The following is a 17,683-nucleotide window of genomic DNA, read 5'->3' as shown; positions in this document are numbered from 1 at the left end:
GTACTTGTAATTGATATGTATAAAAAAATGTTTACTTTTTTTGTGTTGTTTATATGTTATAAGGTTATAACACATTGAAAATCGGATCATGAAGAAGCCCATAATTCGGGTGAAATGCGTTGATCCGAACCGTGTGCAATTACCCTAGATTTTGAACACTGCACAATATGGTGATATGTATAACATGATATACTTTTTATGTAAAACATATGGTTTGCTATTTTAACACTTTTTGATATGTAACAATAAAAATAAAAATAGATTGCTTTTAGTCATGATCTATATTGTTTGACTTTTGGGCACATAAAAAATCCCCATTTTCCAGTGTTTCCCCCTTTCCCCTTCCCCTTCCCTTTTTCCATCCCCTTCTTCTAGGGGAGACCTGGAATACATTTTACGATTCCAGATTTAACTAGAGGATTGTGCCAGAATTCATTATACAAGTGTTCCCCCACCCAATACTTTTCTTGGCATGTAGACTGGTATGGTTGGGGGTTGCTCACTCACCCCTCCCCCTTTTCTGGCCTTCCTAGCTGCATGCCCAGAAAAGAGTCTGGTATGGATTTTGGGGGGACCCAAAGCTGTTTTTCTTTTTTCAATTTTGGCATTGAGATCCCCTTAAAATCCATACCAGACCCAAAGGGCCTGGTATGGTATGGATTTGGAAGGGGGGGGGGGGGAGGGGGTGTATATCCATGCAGTTTTTTTTTTTCTTTACTTTTTAATGCTGGCATTTGTTTTGTTTACCTAGGAATCCCGCTGACAGCAGATGAGTCATGGTTGTTTAGGACGCAGTGGCACTTCTTAACAACCCACTTCTCAATGCATCTGAATTTTGTTAATACTTTGTTTCAGATTTTTTCAGATTCATTACTATGTCTGTTTGGAACCTTGGATACATCCAAATCTCAAAAAATAGAATTCTCATCCAAAAATCGAATCTGGACCAACCAAATCGCACATGTCCAATAATAGTTCCCCTGCCTTCCTGTTAGTAAAACACCATTATTTTACATATTACTTATTCATATCAGATCCCTATACATTTTTTATGAACTTCATAATTTTTAGAACATCCCCTGCATTTAAAACCAACACATATAATGTGCATTCTTTGTATACTGGAAAGCAGTGAATTCAGAAAACACATTTGACAATGCACACATAATGCTGAAAGTTGTTTATTAAGCAATATTTGATTAATTTTTTCTTTAGATTACTGATACATAAAGCAAAACTTTATAACTTTTAATTTTGTATTCATCTGTTGTTCTTTTTAAGTTGGCCTTTCATTCACAGTCATCAGTCCAGACTTGAACTTCACATAAGTGAAGATATTCTCTTTTTCCACGTAAAACTACATTGACATATCTGCCAACCATGCCATGACAGTGGAAGTTCTGTGTTGCTCCAGCTGGGATAGAGGTAACCAACCCACACCTGTGAAATGAAATTATAATACCAATAATTATGTATGTATTTATTTAGTTTAAAAAATAGCAACATAATAACTACTGCAGAATAGCTAAATAAAGATAGAAAAAACGGCTTTTCCTGCAAGGCTTATCTCCAATCTGGAGCTATTCCCTACAGTACTTTTTTGGCCACTAGATGTCTTTAGTTTTTTATGCCAGGTGACAGCCTTATCATCCCACTTATTACAGGAGTAAGGACTCCCTTCCCCCACCCATCTACAAGCTGCTAAGGAAGGAGAAGTGTAAAGATCCTTGACCGGTCAGAAGTCCCGTCCCGAAAAAAAAAAAAAGATATGTGTAAGTATAAGGTGTAAGACACTGAAAACCCTGTATTCCAAACCTTTGGCAGCAGAAACTGCAGTTTGCAAGATATGTTAATTAAAGCCAACTTTCAGAAAAATAAAAATAGCATACAGAGAACAATTTTAGGCTCAAGGAGATGCGGATGTTTTTCATGTCTGAATGGTACAGAAGGAAAATTGATGAGAAAGGGTGAAATATTTGTCAATACAGGAAATGGACAGGAATTTGACATTAGAAGGCATTACACCTTTCAGTTTATATACACTAAATTACCAAAAAGTATTGGGAAACCTGGCTTACACGCACATAAACTTTAATGGCATCCCAGTCTTAGTCCGTAGGGTTCAATGTTGAGTGGGCCCACCCTTTGCAGCTATAACAGCTTCAACTCTTCTGGGAAGGCTGTCCACAAGGTTTAGGAGTGTCTATGGGAATGTTTGACCATTCTTCCAGAAGCACATTTGTGAGGTCAGGCACTTGGACGAGAAGGCCTGGTTCGCATTCTCCGCTCTAGTTTATCCCAAAAGGTGTTCTATTGGGTTGAGCTCAGGACTCTGTGCAGGCAAATCAAGTTCCTCTATCCCAAACTCGCTCATCCATGTCTTTGTGGACCTTGCTTTGTGCACTGGTGCGTAGTCATGTTAGAACAGGAAGGGGCCATCCCCAAACTGTTCCCACAATGTTGGGAGCATGAAATTGTCCAAAATGTCTTGGTATGCTGATGCCTTAAGAGTTCCCTTCATTGTAACTAAGGGGCCAATCCCCCCTCCACCAAATTATAAGGACCAGTGCACAAAGCAAGGCTAATAAAGACATGGCTGAGTGAGTTTGGGGTGGAAGAACTTGACTGGCCTGCACAAAATTCTGATCTCAACCCAATAGAAAACCTTTGGGATGAATTAGAGCAGAGAATGCGAACCAGGCATTCTCATCCAAAATCAGTGCCTGACCTCACAAAATGCGCTTCTTGAAAAATGGTCAAACATTCCCATAGACACGCTCTTAACCACTTTACCACCGGAGGATTTTCCTGCTAAAAGACCAGGGGTTTTTTTGCGATTTTTTACTGCGTGACTTTAACGGACAATTGCGCGGTCATGCGATGCTGTACCTAAACGAATTTCACGTCCTTTTTTTCCCACAAACAGAGCTTTCTTTTGGTGGTATTTGATCACCTGTGCGATTTTTTGATCACGCGCTATAAACAAAAAAAGCGTAATTTTTGCAAAAATAACAATATTTTTCACTTTTTTTTTACATGAAATTCCCCCCCCCAAAAAATGTAAAAATCAAAATTTTTTAACATTTTCAGCCAATTTGTTTTACGCTACCTATGTTTGGTAAAAAAAAAATCACAAAAAGCGTATTTTGATTGGTTTGCGCAAAAGTTATCGCATTTACTAACAAAGGGAAAGATTTTTGTCATTTTTGGTGTTTTTTTTTTTAACGAGTAATGGCGGCGATCTGCGATTTTTTTGCGGTACTGCGACATTGCGGCGGACAGATCGGACCCTTGACTGACATTTTTGACACTTTTGGGGGTACCAGTGACATTACTGCAGTAATCAGTGCTATACATATGCACTGTTACTGCAAAAATGACACTGGCAGGGAAGGGGTTAACTGTATTGGACAGGGAGGGGTTAAGTGTGTCCTAGGGGCGTGCTTCTAACTGTAGTGGGACATTGCTATTGGTGTAAAAACAAAGATCAATGGTTCTACATAGTAGAACCGTCTGATCTTCATTTTTACACAGGGAGAACTGACAGGCGGCTTGTTTACATAAGCCGCTCTGTCTTTCTCCCGCTGTACCGGCGATCGTAGTGTGACCGGCGGACATCGGGTCCGCCAGTCGCACTCCCGCACTCCTCCGTGAACGAGCCGAGGCGGGTGCACGCTCGCCCGCCCGCTATTGGCTCTAGAAGGAGTGACAGGCGAGCGACGTAGACCTACGTCACTCTGCCTGGCCGGGGCTGACTGCCGCAGTAAATATACTGTGAGCAGTCGGCAAGTGGTTAAACCTTGTGAACAGCCTTTTCAGAAGAGTTGAAGCTGTTATAGCTGCAAAAGGTGGGCCAACTCAATATTGAACCCTACGGACTAAGACTGGGATGCCATAAAAGTTTTTGTGCGTGTGAAGGCAGGCATCCCAATCATTTTGGTAATAAAGTGTATGTAATATATGTTCTAATGTGTCCCTATAATTTATTGTATAAAGGTGAAGCCACCCAAAAAATGAAAGATCATTTAGCTCAACATAGATCTTCTATGAGGAATAAACATCCAGGGCATCCCGTACCAAGGCGTTTTACTGAAATGAATCACAAACATACCGAGTTACGTTTTATGATTTTCAGAGTAACGTTTCAAAAGATAGACGGGGTGGTGACAGAATTTTATCCTCAAGAAAGAAAGGAAAGCATGAAGTCTGGTGGATTAACAGGCTGGGGACACCACAGCCCAATTGTCTGAATAAGTGCCGGTTCACACTACCGCGCCACGACTTCGGGGGCGACCTGTGAAGTCGCGTGCTCCGCGACTTCAGCGCAACTTGCACAGACTTCATATAATGAATGTCAATGCAAGTCGCTTTGATGTCGCCCCGAAGTAGTACAGGAACTATTTTCTAAGTCGGGGCGACTTGAGTCGCTCCTATTAGAACGGTTCCCGTAGCACACAATGGACTGCGACTTGTCAGGCTGACCAGTCGCCTGACAAGTCGCGGTAGTGTGAATGGGCACTAAGGATTAGGATCTTTATTTGTTTTTATAAACAAGGTTACATTGTATATATGTAGTTAAAGTGTTACTAAACCCTCAACAGTAAAATCAGTATGTATATGCAGTAAAACATGCTTGTTATACTCACCTAAGGGGTAATCCTTTGCATTGAGTAAAAAGGCTGTTTGATCCTGTCTTCTATGATCCTCCCCTTTTTCCACTGTCCCAAATCTATGTGCTGATAGAACAAAGCCTGCAGGCCAAGCTACACATGCTCAGTTTGGTGTGTATTGCTAGAGGGTTTTTTTTTGTTTTTTTTATTAGGGAGGGTGCATGTGATCAGCACAGGGCCAATCAGCACTGTCCAGACAGTGGGTCAGGGGTCCTGCAGTCTCATAGGACCACCAGGAGAGAATAAAAACTCCTCCTGCAAGCTTTAACCAGACATTGATAGAGGTTACAAGACTGCTATATACTGCCCATGAGAAAAGGTATTTAGCAGTTTATATTTACTAAAACTATTGCATTTCCATGTTCTGTGTACTGTGGGAGATCAGATATAGTGAATGCAGGGTTCTGAGTTTAGCAACACTTTAATACTGTAAATGCTACATCTTTTTCATTTTCTAAATAAAAGCGGAATAGCTGTCACTACTTTGGGCTGATACAGTGCTGGGATTATGTCAGTGGAGAAACTGTGGGAACGTAAAGAATTTGACAAAAATGAAAACACACACAAAGGGTTAATTGGTCTAGAGGGAGGAACATTTTCTGGTATATGCAGGTTGCTGGGATATGTTTGTAGTAGCCTTCACATTTGGTTGCACAAAGAAAGTGGTGGTTCCGAAACTTATCAGGAAAATGTGAATTGTGCAGTATACTTGCATTAGGTTTGACAAGCAATTCAGAATGTATTATGGACTACATATCCTTTAATTTGCCATACGTTTTGCAGTGAGTATGAAGCCTGCTTGATGTGGTGGTCTGTTCGTTTCAGATTACAAGCGTAACTCATCCTTGAGAATATATGTATATACGGTATATATATATATATATATTTTTTTTTTTTGCTGTTTGTACATGTTACCCCTGTCAATAGACAGCCCCCCCCCCCCCTCAATGTCATTTGTTTGACAATCCCCTGCCTATTAGCCTTGAAAATGGTCAGAAAGAATTTTAAAGGTTCAGCTCCTATCAACTTCAGTTCTGATTAACATTTGGAACCTTCAGAGCTGAACCTATGTACATTCTGATCATCCCTACTTGTTAGCACTTCTTCCCTGCAGAACTCTGGTTCTCAGTTTTAATCCCAACCTAACCACTGCCTGCATGGAGTTTGCATGTTCTCCCTGTTCTTCTGTGGTTTTTCTTCAAAATTCCAAAGACTTTCAGAAAGGATAATTGGCTCCTGTATAAATTGGCTTTGTTATATGTATGTGTGCATGTATGGTGGGGTACTTGTATTGTAAGCTCCTTGATGGCAGGGCCTGATGTGAATGTACAATATGCTGTGCAAATTACTGTCCTAATTAATCTATTTCCCCTTAGCTACTATTGTTATCAACCTTCTGCTTTAAAGGCTCGGTTCACACTGCCACGACTTGAGATCCGACTTGTGAGAGCCCAAGTCGCGTGACATGTAAAATCCCATGTTAGTCAATGAAAGCTGTCTTAATTAACACTACGGAAGTCGCTCCGACTTCAGAAAAGGTTCCTGTACTACTTCAAGGAGACTTCTATCCAACTTTTATTCTGTTCTATTCTATACTTTTATCAAAGTAATACTCATGTCGCCCGGCAAAGTCGAAATGCAAGTCGCATGACTTTCTGGTCGCGGCAGTGTGAACCGAGCCAAAGCTATTATTTTCCAGCTGAATTGTTTGTTTATTTCTATATTTCTAACAATTAATGTTTGATTTTTTTACATTTGATTTGATTTGTTCCTTAAAGCGGAGTTCCGGACACATTTTAAACTTCCCATCATGCATAACTTTATCACATGTTAAAAACGATTTGGCTATTTTTTTCCCCCCGGTTCCTTTACCTTATTTTTAATGAAAAATAACTTCACTTCCTCCCTATGTGGCCTCGGCCGCTGACGTCATTTCCTGCTTCGCATTTGCTCGTGGGAGATGAGTGTCATCAATCCCAGGAGTCAATGCGCCTGCACCGGTGTCCCTCGTTCCTTCCGGTGCAGGCGCGTCATCCTCTGCCGATGGATGGAGAACAGCTTCTGGGCATGCGCAATGTCGCGGCAATGACGCGGAACCAGCTATGGGATGACGCACCTGCCCCAGGAGTGACGAGAGTATAACATTCTGGGACTCGCTTACAACTGCGAAATCGGGCAAACTGGTCGACTTGGTATCCCAAACACAATGTAATAGGCTCGATTTGAATGTGGTGATGTTACTGTTCCTGCCCTACGCAAGTATATGTATTACCACCCTCATCTCTACAGATGATTGATGTTTTGTCATGATTGTATGCCAATGTTCAAATGTATTTGTACCTTGAGTGCGAAATGTTCACTCTATACTTTTATGTTACAGTATTCCTTTTCTTTTGTTTGTTGAAAATTCAATAAAAACTATTTAAAAAAAAAAACAACTGCGAAATCCAGGAAGAGAGACACTGCGGCTTTAGATGCCCACACCGAGGATGGCCGCGCTGTACAAGAATTTCACAAGGTAACTAATTCATACTGCATGTACACAAAACAGGGGACAGTTTACAGGATATCTTTATTTAAATGCACTAGCCCTGACTATTCTAGGGGTCATTTTTGGTAAAAAAAAATTTGGACCGGAACTCCGCTTTAATGTTTGCAGTGTAGTATTAAAAAGAAAAGCTTAAAATATTAAAAACATTGTTATGCATTTTTAAATATGTAACTTGGATGTGCTTTGGATAAAAAAATTAGTGGCATCTTAAAAAGGACAAAAGGACAAATTCAAAATCAAAGTTTGTACTTTTTATCTATGGTAACACTATAGTTTTCAACTAACAAATCAAATAAATCAAAATTATGCAAGATGGAATCACCAAAGGAAAACGTTGTCTACATGAAAATAAGATTTATGTATTACTCTGATTTCTTAGATAATAACATTATGACAGAATAAACAGGCCCATAGCAGAAACATAAAAACCTCGCTGGTCTATAAGACGTTTATATGTGAGAGCTGAAGTGGTTAAAGGGGGAAAATATGTAAAAATGATCCTTACCTGGGATTATTGTTTCCATTGTCGCTCAGAGAGTCTCCAACGAGAATTTCAGCACCGTTCAGTCTTTCACCACAGCAGTCTCCTCTGTTAGTGATGGTGATGTAGGCAATTTTGTGTGGTTTCAGCAGGTCCACCCTCCACCAGGCAGACCAGTCATAGTGTGTATGTGAGCAGGAACCGTGGTAAAAGTTAGGGTCTTTGTTCCCATCGATGGCATTTATTGCTGCTGAATAAAAGCCATACTGTTGACTGTTTATAATTGTAGACTGAGTTGCTCGACCTTGAAGGGCAACATTCCGATCTGTTAGTGTGAGAGACATATAAGTCATTGTACAAACAGTAAGAGAGAGGAGATACATGAGACATAGCACAGGGGCACATCTCTTTATCAAGAGATAGAGACTGATCAGGTGGAATTCTATGCACAAGTGGGCTGTGATTGTGCAATGATAGAACAATTGGCACTCAAAAATTTCTCTAACTGGAGGTTACCCTTCAAGCCAGGAGACTACGTGTGGTTATATATTCTTTGATGGTGGCAACCCCATGGATACTAAAGGCTGGCCATATCAGTTGTTACCAGAGTGGCATTGATCCTGAGGAGGCAGGAATATCGCTAAAAGCTTTAATCAAGCCATTGTTGAAATTTTAAACATGTGTTTTTCACACCTACTGTATATGGCATCTAATGTTCATCTTTTTGTATGATCTTAAAGGAGTTGTAAAGGCAGAGGTTTTTTATCTTAATGCATTCTATGCATTAAGATAAAACCCTTCTGTGTGCAGCAGCCCCCCATTACTTACCTGAGCCCCCTCTCTATCCAGCGATGTCCACGATTCCTTGGCTGTCCGGGACCATCCCTCCTGATTGGCTGAGACACAGCAGTGGCCCCATTGGGTCCCGCTGCTGTCAATCAAAGTTAGTTAGCCAATCAGGAGAGAGAGGGGCGGGGCCAAATGGCAGTTACGCGTCTGAATAGACACACGGAGCTGCAGCTCAGCTTGAGTGCCCCCATAACAAGCTGCTTGCTTTGGGGGCACTTGACAGGAGGGAGGGGACAGGAGCAGCAAAGAGGGACCCAAGAAGAGGAGGATCCGGGCTGCCTTGTGCAAAACCCACTGCACAGAGAAGTTAAGTGTAACATGTTTGTTATTTAAAAAAAAAAAAACATGAGAGTTTACAATCGCTTTAATCTTAATAATGATATAATAAAAGCTTTATATTTTATTGGCAATGCGTTGCATATTCCAATTAGGGCACATGTAAAGTCCAAAATCTTCTTTTCTCCATTTCCAATGATGTGGTTCTGGAGAAGGGGTTATATAAGGTCTATTTAGAAGGGATGCTGCAATAATGGGATAATAGTGGATAACCCCACTCAGTTTCAGATATATGTAGTAACCATTTACCTGTCTTTCTCTCTACCTAGAATCTATATAATATCTATCTCATAGATATAATTAATTGGTATGCATAAATCAGGGTTTCTCAACCAGGGATCCATGGAACCCTAGGGTTCCTCTAGAGGTTGCTAGGGGTTCCTTGAGCAATGCGTAGGTTCTGCCTGTCAGATAAGACCATTGATCCTTTAAGCTATCTATAAGGGGGTAACTCTTCCCAATAACCACAAGAGTAAAGAGTACTCTTCCCACCGTCCATCATTGTGTATCATTGTGTCATGAGCTGAAGATATAGTCATTTTTTTTTAGCAGGGGTTCACTAAAATAGGAAAATTAATCCTAGGGTTCCTCTGTGTTGAAAAGGTTGAGAAAGGCTGGTATAGATGTTTGAATAAATAAATAGATCAAAATGTATCTAGATATTTATCTCTATATCTATCTACCTAATCCTTACCCCAATTGCTATATATATATATATATATATATATATATATATATAGATAGATAATGGGGTACTTTGACGCAGTAGTGGGCTTGAGCACGATATGGCCATATGGTGGGACCAAACCCCCATTTTTATTCATGGATTGTCTTCAGATTTGGTAGTAATTTCTTTTGCATTTGCGCGCTATTCTTTTTTAATATACATGTCTTTTGGTTCATAGCTGCAGCAGCTTTAGAAATACATGGGTATGCTCCCCCAAATTTTTTGCCTGTTTATTATGTATTCGGTCTGACCAGACTATCGAGGTTGAGCAACCCCCCCACACACACCTGTACTCAATCAGTGTCCACCATCAAGTGGATATAGGAGGAGTCCCCTGTAGTGCATTTGCACATCCTTCCCAGCAAGGAGTATTATCTCCAAGGGTTAGAAAGGCTGGATTCATCTCTTTTTCATGGATAGTGTAGGACCCACTGATAATGGGGTACTTTGACGCAGTAGTGGGCTTGAGCACGATATGGCCATATGGTGGGACCAAACCCCCATTTTTATTTATGGATTGTCTTCAGATTTGGTAGTAATTTCTTTTGCATTTGCGCGCTATTCTTTAATAATATACATGTCTTTTGGTTCATAGCTGCAGCAGCTTTAGAAATACATGGGTATGCTCCCCCAAATTTTTTGCCTGTTTATTATGTATTCGGTCTGACCAGACTATCGAGGTTGAGCAACCCTCCCCACCCCCCCACACACACCTGTACTCAATCAGTGTCCACCATCAAGTGGATATAGGAGGAGTCCCCTGTAGTGCATTTGCACATCCTTCCCAGCAAGGAGTATTATCTCCAAGGGTTAGAAAGGCTGGATTCATCTCTTTTTCATGGATAGTGTAGGACCCACTGATAATGGGGTACTTTGACGCAGTAGTGGGCTTGAGCACGATATGGCCATACGGTGGGACCAAATCCCCATTTTTATTTATGGATTGTCTTCAGATTTGGTAGTAATTTCTTTTGCATTTGCGCGCTATTCTTTTTTAATATACATGTCTTTTGGTTCATAGCTGCAGCAGCTTTAGAAATACATGGGTATGCTCCCCCAAATTTTTTGCCTGTTTATTATGTATTCGGTCTGACCAGACTATCGAGGTTGAGCAACCCTCCCCACCCCCCCACACACACCTGTACTCAATCAGTGTCCACCATCAAGTGGATATAGGAGGAGTCCCCTGTAGTGCATTTGCACATCCTTCCCAGCAAGGAGTATTATCTCCAAGGGTTAGAAAGGCTGGATTCATCTCTTTTTCATGGATAGTGTAGGACCCACTGATAATGGGGTACTTTGACGCAGTAGTGGGCTTGAGCACGATATGGCCATATGGTGGGACCAAACCCCCATTTTTATTTATGGATTGTCTTCAGATTTGGTAGTAATTTCTTTTGCATTTGCGCGCTATTCTTTTTTAATATACATGTCTTTTGGTTCATAGCTGCAGCAGCTTTAGAAATACATGGGTATGCTCCCCCAAATTTTTTGCCTGTTTATTATGTATTCGGTCTGACCAGACTATCGAGGTTGAGCAACCCTCCCCACCCCCCCACACACACCTGTACTCAATCAGTGTCCACCATCAAGTGGATATAGGAGGAGTCCCCTGTAGTGCATTTGCACATCCTTCCCAGCAAGGAGTGTTATCTCCAAGAGTTAGAAAGGCTGGATTCATCTCTTTTTCATGGATAGTGTAGGACCCACTGATAATGGGGTACTTTGACGCAGTAGGGGGCTTGAGCACGATATGGCCATATGGTGGGACCAAACCCCCATTTTTATTTATGGATTGTCTTCAGATTTGGTAGTAATTTCTTTTGCATTTGCGCGCTATTCTTTTTTAATATACATGTCTTTTGGTTCATAGCTGCAGCAGCTTTAGAAATACATGGGTATGCTCCCCCAAATTTTTTGCCTGTTTATTATGTATTCGGTCTGACCAGACTATCGAGGTTGAGCAACCCTCCCCACCCCCCCCCCCACACACACCTGTACTCAATCAGTGTCCACCATCAAGTGGATATAGGAGGAGTCCCCTGTAGTGCATTTGCACATCCTTCCCAGCAAGGAGTATTATCTCCAAGGGTTAGAAAGGCTGGATTCATCTCTTTTTCATGGATAGTGTAGGACCCACTGATAATGGGGTACTTTAACGCAGTAGTGGGCTTGAGCACGATATGGCCATACGGTGGGACCAAACCCCCATTTTTATTTATGGATTGTCTTCAGATTTGGTAGTAATTTCTTTTGCATTTGCGCGCTATTCTTTTTTAATATACATGTCTTTTGGTTCATAGCTGCAGCAGCTTTAGAAATACATGGGTATGCTCCCCCAAATTTTTTGCCTGTTTATTATGTATTCGGTCTGACCAGACTATCGAGGTTGAGCAACCCTCCCCACCCCCCCACACACACCTGTACTCAATCAGTGTCCACCATCAAGTGGATATAGGAGGAGTCCCCTGTAGTGCATTTGCACATCCTTCCCAGCAAGGAGTATTATCTCCAAGGGTTAGAAAGGCTGGATTCATCTCTTTTTCATGGATAGTGTAGGACCCACTGATAATGGGGTACTTTGATGCAGTAGTGGGCTTGAGCACGATATGGCCATATGGTGGGACCAAATCCTCATTTTTATTTATGGATTGTCTTCAGATTTGGTAGTAATTTCTTTTGCATTTGCGCGCTATTCTTTTTTAATATACATGTCTTTTGGTTCATAGCTGCAGCAGCTTTAGAAATACATGGGTATGCTCCCCCAAATTTTTTGCCTGTTTATTATGTATTCGGTCTGACCAGACTATCGAGGTTGAGCAACCCTCCCCACCCCCCCACACACACCTTTACTCAATCAGTGTCCACCATCAAGTGGATATAGGAGGAGTCCCCTGTAGTGCATTTGCACATCCTTCCCAGCAAGGAGTATTATCTCCAAGGGTTAGAAAGGCTGGATTCATCTCTTTTTCATGGATAGTGTAGGACCCACTGATAATGGGGTACTTTGACGCAGTAGTGGGCTTGAGCACGATATGGCCATATGGTGGGACCAAACCCCCATTTTTATTTATGGATTGTCTTCAGATTTGGTAGTAATTTCTTTTGCATTTGCGCGCTATTCTTTTTTAATATACATGTCTTTTGGTTCATAGCTGCAGCAGCTTTAGAAATACATGGGTATGCTCCCCCAAATTTTTTGCCTGTTTATTATGTATTCGGTCTGACCAGACTATCGAGGTTGAGCAACCCTCCCCACCCCCCCACACACACCTGTACTCAATCAGTGTCCACCATCAAGTGGATATAGGAGGAGTCCCCTGTAGTGCATTTGCACATCCTTCCCAGCAAGGAGTATTATCTCCAAGGGTTAGAAAGGCTGGATTCATCTCTTTTTCATGGATAGTGTAGGACCCACTGATAATGGGGTACTTTGACGCAGTAGTGGGCTTGAGCACGATATGGCCATATGGTGGGACCAAACCCCCATTTTTATTTATGGATTGTCTTCAGATTTGGTAGTAATTTCTTTTGCATTTGTGCGCTATTCTTTTTTAATATACATGTCTTTTGGTTCATAGCTGCAGCAGCTTTAGAAATACATGGATATGCTCCCCCAAATTTTTTGCCTGTTTATTATGTATTCGGTCTGACCAGACTATCGAGGTTGAGCAACCCTCCCCACCCCCCCACACACACCTTTACTCAATCAGTGTCCACCATCAAGTGGATATAGGAGGAGTCCCCTGTAGTGCATTTGCACATCCTTCCCAGCAAGGAGTATTATCTCCAAGGGTTAGAAAGGCTGGATTCATCTCTTTTTCATGGATAGTGTAGGACCCACTGATAATGGGGTACTTTGACGCAGTAGTGGGCTTGAGCACGATATGGCCATATGGTGGGACCAAACCCCCATTTTTATTTATGGATTGTCTTCAGATTTGGTAGTAATTTCTTTTGCATTTGTGCGCTATTCTTTTTTAATATACATGTCTTTTGGTTCATAGCTGCAGCAGCTTTAGAAATACATGGGTATGCTCCCCCAAATTTTTTGCCTGTTTATTATGTATTCGGTCTGACCAGACTATCGAGGTTGAGCAACCCTCCCCACCCCCCCACACACACCTGTACTCAATCAGTGTCCACCATCAAGTGGATATAGGAGGAGTCCCCTGTAGTGCATTTGCACATCCTTCCCAGCAAGGAGTATTATCTCCAAGGGTTAGAAAGGCTGGATTCATCTCTTTTTCATGGATAGTGTAGGACCCACTGATAATGGGGTACTTTGACGCAGTAGTGGGCTTGAGCACGATATGGCCATATGGTGGGACCAAACCCCCATTTTTATTTATGGATTGTCTTCAGATTTGGTAGTAATTTCTTTTGCATTTGTGCGCTATTCTTTTTTAATATACATGTCTTTTGGTTCATAGCTGCAGCAGCTTTAGAAATACATGGATATGCTCCCCCAAATTTTTTGCCTGTTTATTATGTATTCGGTCTGACCAGACTATCGAGGTTGAGCAACCCTCCCCACCCCCCCACACACACCTTTACTCAATCAGTGTCCACCATCAAGTGGATATAGGAGGAGTCCCCTGTAGTGCATTTGCACATCCTTCCCAGCAAGGAGTATTATCTCCAAGGGTTAGAAAGGCTGGATTCATCTCTTTTTCATGGATAGTGTAGGACCCACTGATAATGGGGTACTTTGACGCAGTAGTGGGCTTGAGCACGATATGGCCATATGGTGGGACCAAACCCCCATTTTTATTTATGGATTGTCTTCAGATTTGGTAGTAATTTCTTTTGCATTTGCGCGCTATTCTTTTTTAATATACATGTCTTTTGGTTCATAGCTGCAGCAGCTTTAGAAATACATGGGTATGCTCCCCCAAATTTTTTGCCTGTTTATTATGTATTCGGTCTGACCAGACTATCGAGGTTGAGCAACCCTCCCCACCCCCCCACACACACCTGTACTCAATCAGTGTCCACCATCAAGTGGATATAGGAGGAGTCCCCTGTAGTGCATTTGCACATCCTTCCCAGCAAGGAGTATTATCTCCAAGGGTTAGAAAGGCTGGATTCATCTCTTTTTCATGGATAGTGTAGGACCCACTGATAATGGGGTACTTTGACGCAGTAGTGGGCTTGAGCACGATATGGCCATATGGTGGGACCAAACCCCCATTTTTATTTATGGATTGTCTTCAGATTTGGTAGTAATTTCTTTTGCATTTGTGCGCTATTCTTTTTTAATATACATGTCTTTTGGTTCATAGCTGCAGCAGCTTTAGAAATACATGGATATGCTCCCCCAAATTTTTTGCCTGTTTATTATATATATATGTTTGCATAGATGTTTTCTTAAACAGGATCGATAAATGATTGCAATATTAATGTCAGCCTAATACACCCAAGTTCTAAACAGACAGGACTTACACTTAGTACACTCAGCAGAAACCCCACAGAGGATCCCCAAGATGGCGGCAGTGTGTAGAAATATCATTGTCACGGTTCGGTAGGTTCTACAGAAATTCACCTAAAGGAAAATGTAGGGAAAATAAATAAAATGTTATCTTGCCACATAGCATAAAATGGATTTAGATTTTATTAGGTTTGATTTTAGAATGCTCAGGCTTGTGTAGACCAAGCCATTACAAATCAATCAATATAAATCATACGAATGATGGAGATGAATTAACTCTTTGATATTTATAAAAATAACCCTTAGGATGGGCATTAAAGTGTATCTACATTTTTTTACATTTTGGATAGAGTAGGGAAGTATTAAAAGCTGTGCCAGTTCATTTTTTGCTGTTTGTGTCCCATTGGAGAGATTTTCCATTTTTTCCTGTCCCATAGATGCACCAAGAAAGTAAGAAGAAATTTCTACAAAGTAAGAGGAATTCCCTCTGAGATATCACTGTCCCCTATTGGAAAATTTACCCTAAACTTTTTTTGTTGAAAACTCAAGCATTTTATGTTTTCCATCATTTTTGTGTCAGTGACAATAAAGGATGACCTACGCTTCAGAATAAACCCAATCTGCAATGATCCTGTGGGAATCTGAGAGTAGGACTCCGGTCCAATAAGCTGTGAAAATTTTCCTTCCGTACAGCTGCCCATAAAAGAGGGGTGAGGATGCTGGTGGCATCATTGACCTAATATGGCCACATGTGTGTTCCCAAACTCTATTTACTGAGACTGAACACTTAAGTGCTGAGTTCTGAGTATTTCCAGGTCAAAGCTGTTGAACTCACAGCACAGATATTGGCTATTCAAACAGTCCTGATCTGTCTATTTGGCTAGTGACAGAGGAGATAACAGGGGACTAATAGACCATTGATCGCACCACAAAAAGAACCTTTCACTACTCTCACATAGGGTATTTATCATTTGTGATAGTTACAAATAGGAAAAGAAGTAAAACGTAAGACATTTTTTTTTTTTTTTTAAATAATGAAATAATTATTTAAAATAAATTAAGTAATGAATAAAAAATAACCACCTCTTCCCAAACACACAAGAAAATATATACATACACATAAGCAATCTGGTTGCACATGCATACATAAACCCTATTGACACATCCCTGCACATGCCGGGTAGAAGAATACTTTTACGGCCATTATTTTATTTACATTTTTGATATTTATTAAGAACAGTCCCATCTTTTCCCAATGGTTCTGCTGTACATTAAAGTTGTGCCAGGCTGCTAGGTCATTTATAACCTTTGTATTGAAAAATGCCTAATATCTAGAAATCTGAAATATACGCACTTGTTTATTGACCATATAGAACTTGTGTATCAAAACCAACACACATTCAAGTCCCTATACTCAGGATTATTAGGTGTAAATCATTTGATGTAAATATTTAGAAAGTATTAATTATACAAAATAAATTGCTCATTAATCAAAGTCAAATTACATTTTTTTTACATTTCTGTCCATTTGTCAGGTTATAGGTCTTAGTTACCAATGAGAAGCTTACATATCCATAATAAAATGGAAAAACTGATTTGGTGTGAGGTTAACAAATACAAACTTGAACTGCTAAATCTTGCATTAGCATCCAAATTTTGATCAGGAGAGGGTTAGTCAAATACTGGACTATATGCCTGCTGAATCATTAACTGTGTGTAAGTGTACCCAGGATTATTGATGCTGTTTTAAATTAAAAGGGTTGGAGCTCTCCAATCAGTGAAGATCATGAGCATTGCAGATTGAAGAGCTATAGGTTCAGCTCAGTAGAGTACGTTATACACATCTGCAGAGATACCACTGCTTCCACATAAAGAGCAAGGGTCTTATTCTGCACCTGGAGGCCTTCCTTTCCAATCTGTGGCTGCTTTAGAATGAAAACAAATGGTAAAAATTTGAGCAATAATTTCATTGATTCTCCTGGGATGTATTAAAGCCATAGCAAACTGCTGGTGGTTAAAGTAAAAAATTTCTGCAAGGCAATGCCATAATGTGCTACCTTACCTTAGAATGAAGCCCTCCAGTGCCACAATGTCACCGCTGAGATGGCTGACATCTTCCCCCCGATCCTCATTTCAGGTTTGTGGCCTCTGGCTACAAGTGTGGCCGGGGGCGCAATGACATCAATCCCACTCAGGCGTGCGTTAGCTGCCGTTTCTGGCACAGGCTTTGAAGGTCGGGCTTATAGATGATGTCCTTGGCTGAATGCACCATGAATATCTCCTAAACTGTTCATGTTTAGGAGATATTCACATTACCTACAGGTAAGTGGTTTACTACCACTTTAAGCTGATTTAGACTGAAGGTTTAATTGGACGTTAACTACTTGAGGTTTTTTAAAATAAAAGACACATCTTAAAAACATCTTAACCACTTAAGCCCCGGAGGATTTGGCTGCTAAAAGACCAGGGGGTTTTTTGCGATTTTTTACTGCGTGACTTTAACGGACAATTGCGCAGTCGTGCGACGCTGTACCTAAACGAATTTGACGTCCTTTTTTTCCCATAAGCAGAGCTTTCTTTTGGTGGTATTTGATCACCTGTGCGATTTTTTGATCATGCGCTATAAACAAAAAAAGAG

At 40.9% G+C, this 17,683-nt stretch overlaps 1 protein-coding gene across 1 annotated transcript; it reads right to left on the bottom strand.

Moving 5' to 3' along the window:
* Positions 1–1,276: 1,276 nt before the first annotated feature.
* LOC309551392 (fucolectin-like) lies at positions 1,277–15,126 on the bottom strand (the record flags this gene model as incomplete). The annotated part of the gene is made up of 3 exons (XM_082251966.1): positions 1,277–1,440; positions 7,727–8,027; positions 15,069–15,126. The coding sequence occupies 3 exons, from the start codon at positions 15,124–15,126 to the stop codon at positions 1,290–1,292; spliced, it is 510 nt and encodes a 169-aa protein (XP_082108092.1). The 3' UTR covers positions 1,277–1,289.
* Positions 15,127–17,683: the final 2,557 nt, after the last annotated feature.

This window comes from Pelophylax lessonae (assembly GCF_965119305.1).
Source record: "Pelophylax lessonae genome assembly, chromosome: 3".
NCBI classification, from domain to species: Eukaryota; Metazoa; Chordata; class Amphibia; order Anura; family Ranidae; genus Pelophylax; species Pelophylax lessonae.
Note: the sequence above shows the minus strand (reverse complement) of the source record. Positions and strands in the feature narration are given on the sequence as shown.